The sequence below is a fragment of the Myripristis murdjan genome, chromosome 8 (assembly GCF_902150065.1).
Source record: "Myripristis murdjan chromosome 8, fMyrMur1.1, whole genome shotgun sequence".
NCBI classification, from domain to species: domain Eukaryota; kingdom Metazoa; phylum Chordata; class Actinopteri; order Holocentriformes; family Holocentridae; genus Myripristis; species Myripristis murdjan.
In genome coordinates this window covers 7,058,072-7,070,810 of record NC_043987.1, presented here as the reverse complement: position 1 = coordinate 7,070,810, position 12,739 = coordinate 7,058,072, and the positions used below count along the sequence as shown (strand labels likewise).

General features: G+C 42.6%; 2 protein-coding genes across 2 annotated transcripts in view; both read left to right on the top strand.

Moving 5' to 3' along the window:
* Nucleotides 1-1,426, top strand: part of myo15aa (myosin XVAa) — a 58,848-nt gene extending 57,422 nt beyond the window's left edge. Inside the window, exon 65 of the mRNA XM_030058359.1 lies at nucleotides 135-1,426. Within this exon, the coding sequence (XP_029914219.1) occupies nucleotides 135-236 (102 nt within the window). The 3' untranslated portion in view covers nucleotides 237-1,426. The remainder of the gene's footprint in view (nucleotides 1-134) is intronic.
* A 351-nt stretch (nucleotides 1,427-1,777) lies between these two features.
* The window catches only part of llgl1 (LLGL scribble cell polarity complex component 1), a 43,320-nt gene continuing 32,358 nt past the window's right edge, over nucleotides 1,778-12,739 (top strand). The window contains exons 1-2 of the mRNA XM_030058361.1: nucleotides 1,778-2,143; nucleotides 4,658-4,755. Coding sequence (XP_029914221.1) covers nucleotides 2,063-2,143; nucleotides 4,658-4,755 — 179 coding nt within the window. The 5' untranslated portion in view covers nucleotides 1,778-2,062. The remainder of the gene's footprint in view (nucleotides 2,144-4,657; nucleotides 4,756-12,739) is intronic.

The following is a 12,739-nucleotide window of genomic DNA, read 5'->3' as shown; positions in this document are numbered from 1 at the left end:
TATGCTTTATCTTAGTTGCATCGTGTGTGTGTGTGTGTGTGTGTGTGTGTGTGTGTGTGTGTGTGTGTGTGTGTGTGTGTGTGTGTGTGTGTGTGTGCGTGTGTGTGTGTGCGTGTGTGCGTGTGTGCTTTCAGGGTCTGGAGCTGTGCCGAGTCATTGCCATGCACATGGAAAACCTGCTGTCAGTGAGAGAGAAGAGACTCACTTTGCCACCGAGTGAAATCACCCTGCTATAACACACAGACATACAGACACACACACACACACACACACACACACACACACACACTCAGCAAAATCCCTCTTTATGCCTCATAAATGTATTTGCATTGTATCTACCTCTACTTCAAAAACAGATTATTTTTGATACTGTATATATTTAAATGTAATGTTTCTATATAGGTGATGCACACATGGCATTGCTGATTTTGCTGTTGTGTAAATGGAAACAGTTTAAAATAGGCCTATGTACAGTTATAGACAGCAGACAGTTTGGGATTAAAATAGGACAGTATATGGTAGAGTTTACCTGCCTATCAGTCTAAATACCACAGGACACAACATGCACAGGGCTGCAGTTCTCAGAGTCACAGAATGAACTCATACATGTTTTTAGTCAGAGGCTTCCAGCCAGTAAATGCTTGTATGCCATGGTTGTTGACTTGTACTGCTTATTCACTTGCCAGTTTTTCTTAAACCATGAGTTCAGACCTATAATGAGTCAGGGTTCTCTTTATGATACCCCCCCAATACACACACACATACACACACACACACACACAAACACACTTCAGAGGAGCAGTATGATTTAATCAGCCACTGTCCCAGGGCAATAATGAATTTGAATACTTTTGGTCCTGCAGTAGATTGCTGCCAAATCATGTATCCCTAAAAAATATGTTTCCCTGGTGGCGCGCTCTAATTTCGACCTTGTGGTGTTGTTTTGTCACTGCACAAAGAAACTGTTCGTGGGGGAATGTGCTCACAAACTGACAAGCAAACTGATGTATAGCCTGACTTCCTGGTAGAATCAATAGATGCTTATGGCTTGAGATCATATGCACTCCCTTGTTAGGAGGCAGGTTACTCAGCACAGGCCTCTTTCATCCTTTGTCATCTCGTGAAAATGTTTTTAAACTTGTTCTAGTTTGAAAAGCCAACAACAGAGAAAACAGTAATTTAGATGATTTTCTTATTTTCCACCCCTGCCGTGAAATCAAGGGGAAGGCATGCCAAGGGAAAACACATTTGCGTGGGAAACAGTTTGGCACAGCATGGACTACTAGGCCACATCACTGAGTACTTTGCACTGACTTAAATGATGTTCAGACTGTAAAAAAAATGTATGTTGCTTGTAAATATTGTATTTGAATAACACTGTACAGTAAAAATATTATAAATACAAATAATAAACGTTTATATTAAAAATCCATTCACTTTTGTGAACTGATGACTGAACAAGTTCACTGGGTTGCCTCATTATAAATGCCGGTCTCTGTCATTGGCTGTCAAGCTTGTCATTTTTCCTGATAGCACCGGGACTCTGACTATGTTTAATGTGCATTCACGGTCATCCGAATAAACAAATACGCTGTAAGACATTTAACTGTCGCGGGGAAACTCCGCCCCTCTGGCGCGTTTTGCGGTGCAAATCGAGCATAGCATTCCACAGCGCTGGGATGTGTGGGCGTTTCTGAATAAATTGCTCGCAGATTTCTTCGACCTTATTGGACAGTGCAAGCGGGGTTCGTGTGAACGGGGAGGGGAGGGGGAGTTGTGGTCAAACCCACGACCCTAAACAGCACCCGGAGAGAGAGAGAGAGGGAGAGATAGAGGGAGAAATAGAGGGAGAGAGAGAAGAGCTGCAGCAGAAGCGTCGCAGCCTGCCAGCCCCGCTCTCCGCCTGCATGGGCTAGTCGGTTAGCTAGCTTTAGCATCGTCCGAGCCGCCGCGCCGCTTCCCCCCTTCTCCTGCCGCTGAGGAATTCACGGTCCCCCGGCTCTGCTGCGTTGTTTGCTCCGTGCCTGCCCTCCCCTGTTTCCCCCCTCTGCCCGGCTTCAAGATGATGAAGTTCAGGTTCCGTCGGCAGGGCACCGACCCGCAGAGAGAGAAGATAAAACAGGAGCTGTTCGCCTTCAACAAGGTAAAGTAACGGGACGGTTGCTGCTGTTGGGCGCGGGGGTTCCTCCTCTCTTCTCCTCCTCTGCTTCTCCGCTGCTCCCCAGAACTAAACCCAGCCACTTTAGAAAACATATATTAACCTCTCTGTCCTGGTTGCCACCTACAAACCTAGAATAATAAATCTTGAAGCTGAAGGGTTGCTTTGAATGACTGTGCAGGACGAGCGGATGCCGTCTGGCGGCTAATTGTTTTAATTGTTTTCACGGCGTGTTGATTGGTTTCCATCCAGAACGCCGGGCCTGTGCGTTCAAACTAAACAATAGCAAGAGCCGGCAAAACTTAACTCCAGCCTCAGCACTGATGTAATGTAGCATCAGCAACTGATTATAGGAGTGACAGGGATTACCAGGCTAGAGATTACCAAGATTACTTCATGTGTTGTTGCAGCGGTTCATGTGAACACTGTGACCTATATTGCATGTATTGATCAGAAAGGCACTCATGTCGTGATTCAGCTGCAGAAGTACAGTTTCCACTTTTATTTCTCCCCCATGGGTTTAGACTTGGTGCATACAGCGTTGTTTGCCTGTGCACATACTTATTACTGACTCGCAGAGGTCTCGAGGTGCTGAGAGCTCCTCTCTTGGTTTCTGCGATTGAGGGTCTGTGGTATGAAAGCATTACTATTGAGTGTCAGGTTTCATGCCTCTCAACTTTGGCTCCACATCAACATGGAAACAAACCAAAACATGTAAATTGTATAGCTTTCCATGCACAGCTCCCCAAGTTAGCATTCGCAGGCACTCTCTCTCTCCCGCTGGCCCGTGCTTGGATCTATTTAGGAGTTCCTGGCATGAACAAATTTGAGATCCACTTTCAGTAAGCTGCATGTTGTCACCTTGACCACACTGTTGCTAAACTGGTGGGCGAACTAAAAGTAGGTTGCAGCACCCATTTGTCAGGAATAAGAAGGAATGTATTGATGGTTGTGCGTATCAAATATCAGGTGATCTGCAGCTGAGATGATATGGTGGTATAAGTTCAGGTACACTGCAAAGCAAACCCAGTCAAGAACCTCTGACCTTGAACTCTTATCACGAGGCTGCAGTTTGCTTATACTGTCACCCAAACAAGCAGAGGGTCTTTGAGAGCTGGACACCAACTTTTTTTGGAGGGATGCACCATGTTTTTGCAGCCAGTTCAATATCTGATGTCTTCCCACTCGCAACAGCTGATATCTGTATGCATTATTGTAAGAATTGCATTACAGAGGTTTTCAGACAGGCTTGCTTGAAAGATTTTTTAAAGAACCACCCTAGTTTTTTTTTTTTTTTTTTTACTCTGCCACTAACTTTACAGTTGTATGAACAGATCACACAAGTGCCACTTTCACAATTAGGCACATTTTGAAAGCAAAAAATAATATTAGACCAATACCGATATTGCCTTTAAGCGGATATCAGCTGGTATGACAACCTGCTGAACTGATACTTGGGCCAAACGTGAAACCAAAAAAAGTCCAATTTCAACAAAAGTGGGTGGCATGACACAATATAATCCCAGTTGACATGATTATTGGAAATGAAATGCATAAAACATATCATAGGCCTCATATATGATAAAGGTTTATACAGTATATTCATTTATTTTGAAGTTGGCCTTTGGACTTCAGCCTGCCCTGCTGTACAGAGAGGGGACACAACAACTGGGGGTGTGTGTAGGTGGTCACACACAGACATCACTGTGTGTTCAGGCGGGCCAAATGTAGCATGTCCAAAGTCCGTAAAGTGTCCATTGCACTGTGACAGGGGCAAACACACACACACACACACATGCACACAGCCGCGTGGCCATTTCAACTTTGGCACCAGCTGCCACAACTGTCAAAGAGGTGGTCCTCCAACAGGAGTGTGTGTGTTTCTTTTGATGTTACTTTCTTTGTCTTTATGTGTGTGTGAGCAAGAGAGAGAAACCAGACAAATGCTTTAGGGCCAAAAAAAAATGTTAAGGTTATGTTTTACATCTTACCAAGGTCCCAGTGTGAGGCTAAATGTCTCATTCCTAGATTTTTTTTTTTTTTTTTGGTCACAGGCCTCAGTTGGGGGTTCCTGGCCACAAAAGTTTAAGACCCCCCTGACCTCTTTAAAGTAGGTTTGGGTATCTCTCTGCTCTCATTTCTCGTCTTTTCCCCCTGTAGGTTTAAATGCTTTCCCAGCTGTCTCTCCCTTTCTCCTAACATGGGCAGGATGAAAGCTGTGAATTTATGTTTATCCCATTTAACAAGGCCGGCACAGTGCTGCAATAAAGCAATGCTGCTTCCCTCACTGCTTTTTAAGAACTTTCCTCTTACTTTATTAAGGGTGTCCTCCCTTTTAGACGCCTCACTGACTATACAGTCTGATATGCAGGCATGTAGACACACACACACAGAAAGGAGGATGCATTTAAAGGGAAGGTAGATAGGGAAATATATCTTAATCTCTTTTTTTATATCGCTAATGTTCCTTTCTCTCTCGTCTATTTCTGTCTTTTTCAGACTGTGGAGCATGGATTCCCCCATCAGCCCAGTGCCTTGGCCTTTGACCCCAAGCTGCAGCTCATGGCCATCGGCACAAAGTCAGGAGCCATCAAAATGTATCCTTATCGTATATTATCATTACCTCTCTCTCTGGCTATCTTTTTCTATTTGACGAGCTTCACTTTGCTTGGTTCTGTGAAGCCCGAGTGCAGCTTCTGACTCTAGCCGCAGGGCAGGAAAACATTTTTTTTTTTTTGTCCGTTGGTTGCAAAGCTTTAGAAAAGCCTCTGAACAGTAGCTGGTGGATTAGACAAACTCTGTGTTTGTCTTCCTGTGTTGTCTGTTTGCATCTTTGAAGTGCAGCTCTTTATCTCAGCATCAGCTCTGCAGTGCAGTTATAGCGCTGTCTTCCTCTTTAGGTCTGTACTAAACAGAAGTCAGTGCTTTCTTCTGTAATTGTTTTCTACCTGTGATGCTTACTTTGATTGTATGTCCATGTTGTGATCCTAGTTGTACAGCATGCTGTAGCACAAGGATTACAGTCTTTTATTGTGATTTGAAAAGCACCATTTCCACATATTTCCAGTGGGCCCATTATTAACATTTTCAATTTGAGCTGAGTTCTAATTTGTAATGCTCTCTAAATGTGACATTATCTTGAGCAGCAAGAAAATGTCAGTTTTAGTTTTAGTGTTGTAATGCCTCCCCAGTGCTTTACCCATGATGAGGAAATACTGATCAGATCTATCTGCAGCAGAGCTGTTTATATAACGTCGGTTCAGTAGGACAGTGCAGTGCAGTGCTGTGTGTGTGTGTGTGTGTGTGTGTGTGTGTGTGTGTGTGTGTGTGTGTGTGTGTGTGTGTGCTGTCGTGCTCCACTCTACTGTCTGCCTCTCTGGGAAGTTGCGCTGTCTGCACCACAAAACTTTAAGAACCCCTCCAGTCAGAGGACAGAGCTGGCATTCCTGTTCAGATTGACCTCCTTGAATGGCACTTACAGATGACATTTGATATTGGCTGGATTCTTTTGTCCTTAGTGCCCCACACTACCATGATAAGTTTGTGCATTTTTAGCTTGCTCACAGCAGGAACCTAACCTCCAACCATGCCAGTAGTGCCACAGTTTATCCATTGAGCAACACAGGATGAGCTGGAATGTCTAGTAGAGCTGTAATGGAAATGAGTTTTGGTTTGGCGCATGAGTTGCATTACTATGGCAAAGCCATAATTTGGCTCAGTGCTTTAGTGGCAGTTGTGTCAAAAATTCCACCTTTTTTGAATCTTGTTTACTGTCTACTGGCACAGCTCTTATTTCCCTGGATATGATATTTTAATGATCTCTGTGGGGAAATTCGTTTTCTCGCCAACCTCTCCACGGTTCGACATTAACTTTTTGAGGCACCTGTCCTTTGGACAAGTAAATTTACCTGTATCTTGTACAGGCACAGAAGTCACTTGTTCCTGCTCTGCAGGTGTGTGTGTGTGTGTCTTGGTGTCTGGTCAATCAAAATATTCTGAGCTGAACGTTGGTTGATAGGACTGTGACGATAACTGGTTGAGCTCGTTACCATCATCACCACATTTTTTATGGGCCATAAGTCAGTTTGAGATGTGCGAACATTTTTCAAGGGTCAAAATTTGTATCTCCGGAATGGAAGGTAGCGTCACGGGGTGAAGACCAGCATGTTCAGAGACCCCCAAAACCCCCAGACAGACCTTGGTTCCACATCGCTAGGAGGTTTGATTCTGGAGATATGGGCCAGTTGAGCCCCCATTCACAGTGGGTCGGCGCATAATGTGAAAACACAGTATTTAAAAAAAAAAAAAAAAATTTGTTAATGACTTTTAACTTGTCCAACTTGGGGCAACTAAATTTGTCCTTCAAATCTCCACTCAACAAGCCCTAATGTCAAGCCATGCTCTCCACAGAGAGGTCAGAGGTCAGCTACAGTCTGCATCACTCGAGCTGAAAGAGATGGAGTGTTTTGCCCAAGGACATTTTGGCAGGGTGGAAAAGTTTGGATTTGGATCAGCCTCACAAATTGAAAGGTTTTGTTTGATGTGCTTATTGGACACATTAAGTGGTATTAACAGAGTTTGTCTGTACTTTAATTTGTGAATGTGCAGTGGTGTGCATGCAAGAGGATTTATACACATCGATACTTGGCAAATTTGGTTGTGTCAGTGTTTGAGTGTGTCTCTGTGTTGTTATTTGGTCTGCATATGTATTCTATTTGTGTGCGTGAAGAAGGGCTGACTGTGTGTAATGTCGATGCAACTGGAGAATCAGCTCTTTGAGTTGCAGCTTTCAGAGTGAGAGAGAGGCTGGTAGTACCAGGCACTTGCTCCACAGAGGGAGGGAGGGAGAGAGAGAGATGCATGGAGGGAGAATTGGAGGGGGGGGCAGAGATTTACACAGGCGCTGAAGACCAGGGAGCCTGAAAAAGATGGAGGAGGATGGAAAGAACTGGATAGCAAACATTTGGAGAAGAGTGACAGCTAAACTCACAGTGTGACTGATGGTAGAAAACTAAAATCATGGTACTTTTAAACAGGGTTCTGTACTGGCCTTTAAATGTCTGGAATATCACAGAATTTACGAGGTGTAGTCCAGATAGGGGAAGCCAGGGATTTTGGCAAAATAACTGTGGAACCCAGGGAAGATCAGGGAATTTAGCAAATGGGTCATTTGACAGAAAAACACCAGAAAGTATTTAAAAGAAATGCTTGACACATTTATTGCATTAGATGGTGGTTTTCAGCTGTTTTTCTCCACAGCGGGACGGAGTGTAGTAGAAACCAGACAATTTACCCTTTTTAGAAAAACAAAACAAAACGGTATCAACCCAGGAAGGAAGAACATTTTAGGTCACTGAATCTCTGTGGAAAGTCACAGAATGGTCACGGCATTTTACGCGGTGGGAACCCTGTTAGACATCTGGACAGTAACACAATACTTGTGTTGACACCTTTGCCAGCTAGATCCCTATTTTTTTCCCTCAAAATGGATGTAATGGGTATGCACAGAGTGTTGAACTCATCCATTACACAACATGAATTACATGAATTTAGTGTCCATGATCCCTAATAATCCTGGATGCAGACTCAGTTTTGACCTCGAGGTGCCTGCCTACAGTGCATACCTGCTCATCACAAACACACACACACACACACACACACACACACACACACACACACACATATATATATATTTCCAGCCTGTGGTGCCAGATGTGTGGTTCTTCCACCAGAAATGAGACCACTCACATAGACTGAAGCCTGGCCAGGGTGCTGGTGGTGTGTTTAGGGGCAGCAGCAGTTCAGGAGTTGAGAGAGAGAGCGTGTTGACGAGAAAGTTTGGTAGAGTGCTGTAGAGTGGAGTTTATCGACCCCCATTACAAAGAGAGTGGAAAAATAGCAAAATCCATCGTACTTTTGTGTAAACTTCTGTTCTCTCTTGGCATGATTTCTTCTCCGCTGGCTGACATGCTTTTTCTTTTGCCTCTTGCCCGAGCTTCTCGCTTGTTCACTCCTTTTTCTCTCTCTCTCTCTCTCTCTCTTTTTCTTTCTCCCTCTCTCTCTCTGTTTATGAAGACAGAGTCATATTACGCCCAGAGTTTCTGCTTCAACCACAGACTGGGGCTCAGCAAGGGGAAGGGGACAATGTGGTGTGGAGTTTTGTGTGTGTGTGTATGTTGAGGGAGGGAGCATGGGTGGGGGCGGCGGGGTGATCCGGGGGAGTCAGTCTCCTGTCGTGGAATGCATGTTGCGCTGCCCTGGGTTAACCCTCCGTGTGTGTGTGTGCGTGCGTGTGCGTGCGTGCGTGTGTGCATTTTGGGTGAGTAAGAGCTTTGTTGCTGAGTCTAGTCTTAATAAAGGCAGCTTTTGAATTGGTTTCCAAGGCAACCAGCGCAGTGGCTTGGGATGAGAGCTGCTTGCAGACTGGAGGGGTTTAAAAGTCTGCAGCACGGCATGTCTGCCATTGGCTTTTTGAAACTAAAACTAAAGTTGTATTGAAGTCTGCGTGAAAAGTTCAGAAAGTGACGCTACATACCTGCTGACACACACACTGTCTGAGATCAGCATGACACACACACATAAATTGCATATAGCCCTTGTTTGTTGAACCTTTTTAAGACGTTTTGGGATGCAACTTTGGGATACCGAAACTTTGCAGTGGTAAAGCTATGGTATCGTCCATTCAGCAGGCAGGGGACGAGCTAATATTGACACACACACACGGTGGTGCTTTGATGTGTGTGTGTGTTTGTTCTCCAGCTGTCAGCTCCCAGCTCTCCCTCTGTCTGTCTGACATCCTGTTGGTCACACACCACAATATGTGGTCACCCTGCCCTGTGTTGTGTCATCAGATCCTATCTCTCAATATGTTACAAATACAGAAGCCCATTGGAGCGACAACTGTAAATTGCCGTCATTTCATGCAGACTGCTACGTGAACAATAACACCATTCACCGGCCAAATGCCAGAAAATGTTGACTGTGTCTATCAGTTGTTGCTCAAGGCTTCTATTCTGGTCCTGAGAGGTTGGCCAATTTTGGACTTACTGTGGCCAGTAAAGAAAAGACTGCTTAGGTAATCCAGTTGACTCATTGTCATAGGACTCAGTTTTCCAGTTTTGGTTAAAATTCATTTTTTTTGGAAATGTCTACTTACACAGAATTGCAAGAATTGGCTGTAAGACGCAAGTAAGAGAAAGATTGCATCATGATTGACTCATGACAATATGGACATGTGAATTGTGAATGAATAGTCAGTGACTGAGGGTGTTATTTGGATTTATTGTTACTGATGGCAGTTATGCAATCAGTAACAGTCTTTTATGAGGCCCTGTGATTAAGAGTCATTTAATAAATGAGTTGAACTTGAGCGTATGTTGTACTGCTAATACTGAGCGACAATAATGATATTGTTAGGTTATTGTGTGTGTGTGTGCTTGGGTGAGTGAGGGGAGTGTGGCACCCTGGCATGTAACCATCAATCAGTTGGAAATCCTTTTTCTATTCTGAACATCCAGTTGGTTGATAAAACAGTGAAGTTGACAGGTGAATTTGAGATATGCTTGTGGCATGAAATCTGAGTTTTATGAAAGATCGAAAGAAAAAACATGCCAAGCAACAGAGAATATGACTAACTTAGAAGATACAGAAGAAGAAACACTGATTTATAATTTTTTTTTTTTTTTTTTTTTTTTGCAGAGTTGGAAAAGCACCAGATAGTCGACTTATTGAACCAATTATGCAGTGTTGCTAACCACGCCAACTCTTAAATCACAGCACAGTTGCCAAGAAAAATGTGGATGGTGGTTTGTGACCTGATTTTTTTTTTTTTTTTTTTTTTTTCCAAAATACTGTAGGTCTTTTATTTTGTATATTTTTGTATTTTTGTTTTTTAGTATTCTCTGCTACAGGAATGCACTTCAGTTTTGCCTGACAAAAAACAAAAACTCACATTGCGGTCATGTCCTTAGTTCTTTATAAGGTCACATAGTGACTTCAAAAGTTGACTTGGACAGCTGTGTTTACTTAATGTGTTGAAGAAATCAAATGAATCTTGCACTGTTGTTCCACCCATAAAGTTGACATTTTTTTTCTGTGGTTTGTGGTGAGGGCAATTGATAGGTATTTTATTATGAATGTCTCTAGCACTGAATTTTTTTTTTTTTTTTTTTAATCCCTGTTGGTTCTTTATTTCCCTCCCTTGTTGCCACCGTTTTCAGCTACTGGGTCATCCTGGTGCCATGACTGAGTTTAGATGCTCAGTGTCAGAGTTTGTATTGCAGTTTCTCAGTCAGTCTGATGAAAGCCAGCTGAGGATACAGACTCTGATTCACCCTCTAACACTCCTCTCCTCACCCTTGTTCTACCCTTCGTAGCTCTCTGTCCCTCCTCTCTCTCTCCTCTCCCCCACATACTTCCTCCTCACTGCTCTCACTCTTATTCTCTCGCTTACACACACTCTCTCTCTGTCCCTCCTTACAAGGGATGTAACGACACCAGAGTTTAGCCAGTTGATACCGATGAAATTCCAGGATTCTTGACACCTGCCTCAATATCATGGCAAAAACAGAAACCCAACTCAGCACACACTTGTGCAAACACTTTAGGAACATTTACAAGTGAACAAACTTTCTGTTTCTAAAATTTTAACATTAAGGCTATGTTAGAGTAACAATAATTAGCCCGTTGCCTTCAAGTAGAAAACAAAGCAGCCCACTAAAATGCATTGGATCATTTTGATTTAAATGTTTTCAAGAAGGAATGTGTAGTCATTTGATTAACTGTCACTGAGAGTTTGATGGATTAATGTTAATGACTGATTTAATTAATGCTTGATTTCTAATATAGATGTAGATGATTCCCTTAATTTCACTTATTTATTTCATGTATTTTTCAGCAACATGTGTTGTTGCATGAATTCATTATAGGCTTACAGTAAGCATCACAGTTTTGCACTTTGTCTGCCTCTCATTCTCAAAATGTTTTAGGACTAGAGACTTCGTTATCAATAAATTGTTTTGCATATGTGTTTGTCTTACTGGTCCATACGCCATACTTCAAATGCTAAAAAAAAATATATATATATAGTTTGATCAAGGAAAAAACTACATTTGGTATTAATGTTCATGAGCAAAATTAAATGCATTTAAAAAAAAAAAAAAAAGATTACTTGATTAACTGATGGTTAATGTTACCAAATGACTGATTAATGAAGCTTCCAAACTGTGCAATGATACTTAAATGTATTAAAACTTGGACTCTACATTAGCCGTGTCAAGTTGTGTTGACAGTGACAATAAAAAAATCTAGCACTGATATTGTTTACAAAATGTTGGTATTGACTCGGTATCTGTCAATTCTTGTAACAGCCCTACTCCTTACCTACATTTTGTCTTTTATTCTCTTAGCCATTGGCTCTTTCTCCCTCTTTCTCTGCCTCTCTGTCTCCTCACTATCAGTTATTCCTCATTAATATTCCAGGGGAAGCTCAGGACCTTTAAATTCCCCTCACTCTTCCTCTCTCTCTCTCTCTCTCCTCACTCACCCCTCTTCAGCCTCTTGTCTCGCTCAGCACTTGGTCTGTGCCAGCTTCCTCCTCAGGCACCTCACCCCCCCAGCCCATGGATCAACACACACACACACACACACACACACACACACACACACACTAGCCCACTCGTCAACAAGTTGTAGGGATCTGTCTGTCACAGTGAAGAGTGTGTGGTCTTAATGAGCTGGGCAGAGAGGATGAGGAACAAAACAGAAGTAGGCGAGTGGTGGCAGAGCAGATTTTTAGGATTGAAAGAGTACAAAAAAATGCAATTAAATGTTTACTCCTCAAGGCAAATCAAAGTAGTTCCCAAAAGAAAATACAAAAAAAAAAAAATCCCATACTTGAACGCTGACTGAGTAGCGGTGAGGTAACAAAAATTTGGGAAGTAGGTCGTGAGAAACAGAGGCGTGAACAAGGGAGAGATGAAGAGGAATCAAGTGAAAACTGTTTTTGTGCTAGCTGTGCATGCTTGATGGCAACTTGATGTAATAAAATCAAATCTTCAGGATGAGCTCGGGACTGTAACTACCAGTGTTGCTGCTGGGAGCCAGGCCTGCTACAGTAACACTGCATTCTCAGCAAATTCCACTTAGAAAGAAGAGGTCCAACAAGTGACAATCAAAACCTTCACCAAAGTCTAATGTAAAATTACAATCAATCAGTACACTTCACTTAAATCGATCCTTTCAAGCTGCTGTACATAGATAGAAATGAGAAATGAGGAGTAAGTGACAGAAATGAATAAGAAATAGAAAGTAAAATTGAATAAATTATGGTTATAAAAGTGGCACCTATGTAAATAAGCCATGCTAATAAGGGACTTCTTGTAGTTTATTTCAAAAATGCCCACAAAAGTAGATAAACTATCTTTCCAGAAAACAGCATGAGACACGTTTTTTACTAGGAAGCCCAACACAAGCAAGCGTAGAGGATGAGTGTTACCTTAGATATAGGCTATTAAAACCACAGGAAATTCAGTCATGGGAAATTCAGCAAGGACCTAATGAAAATCCTGCAGCCCCTTGAGC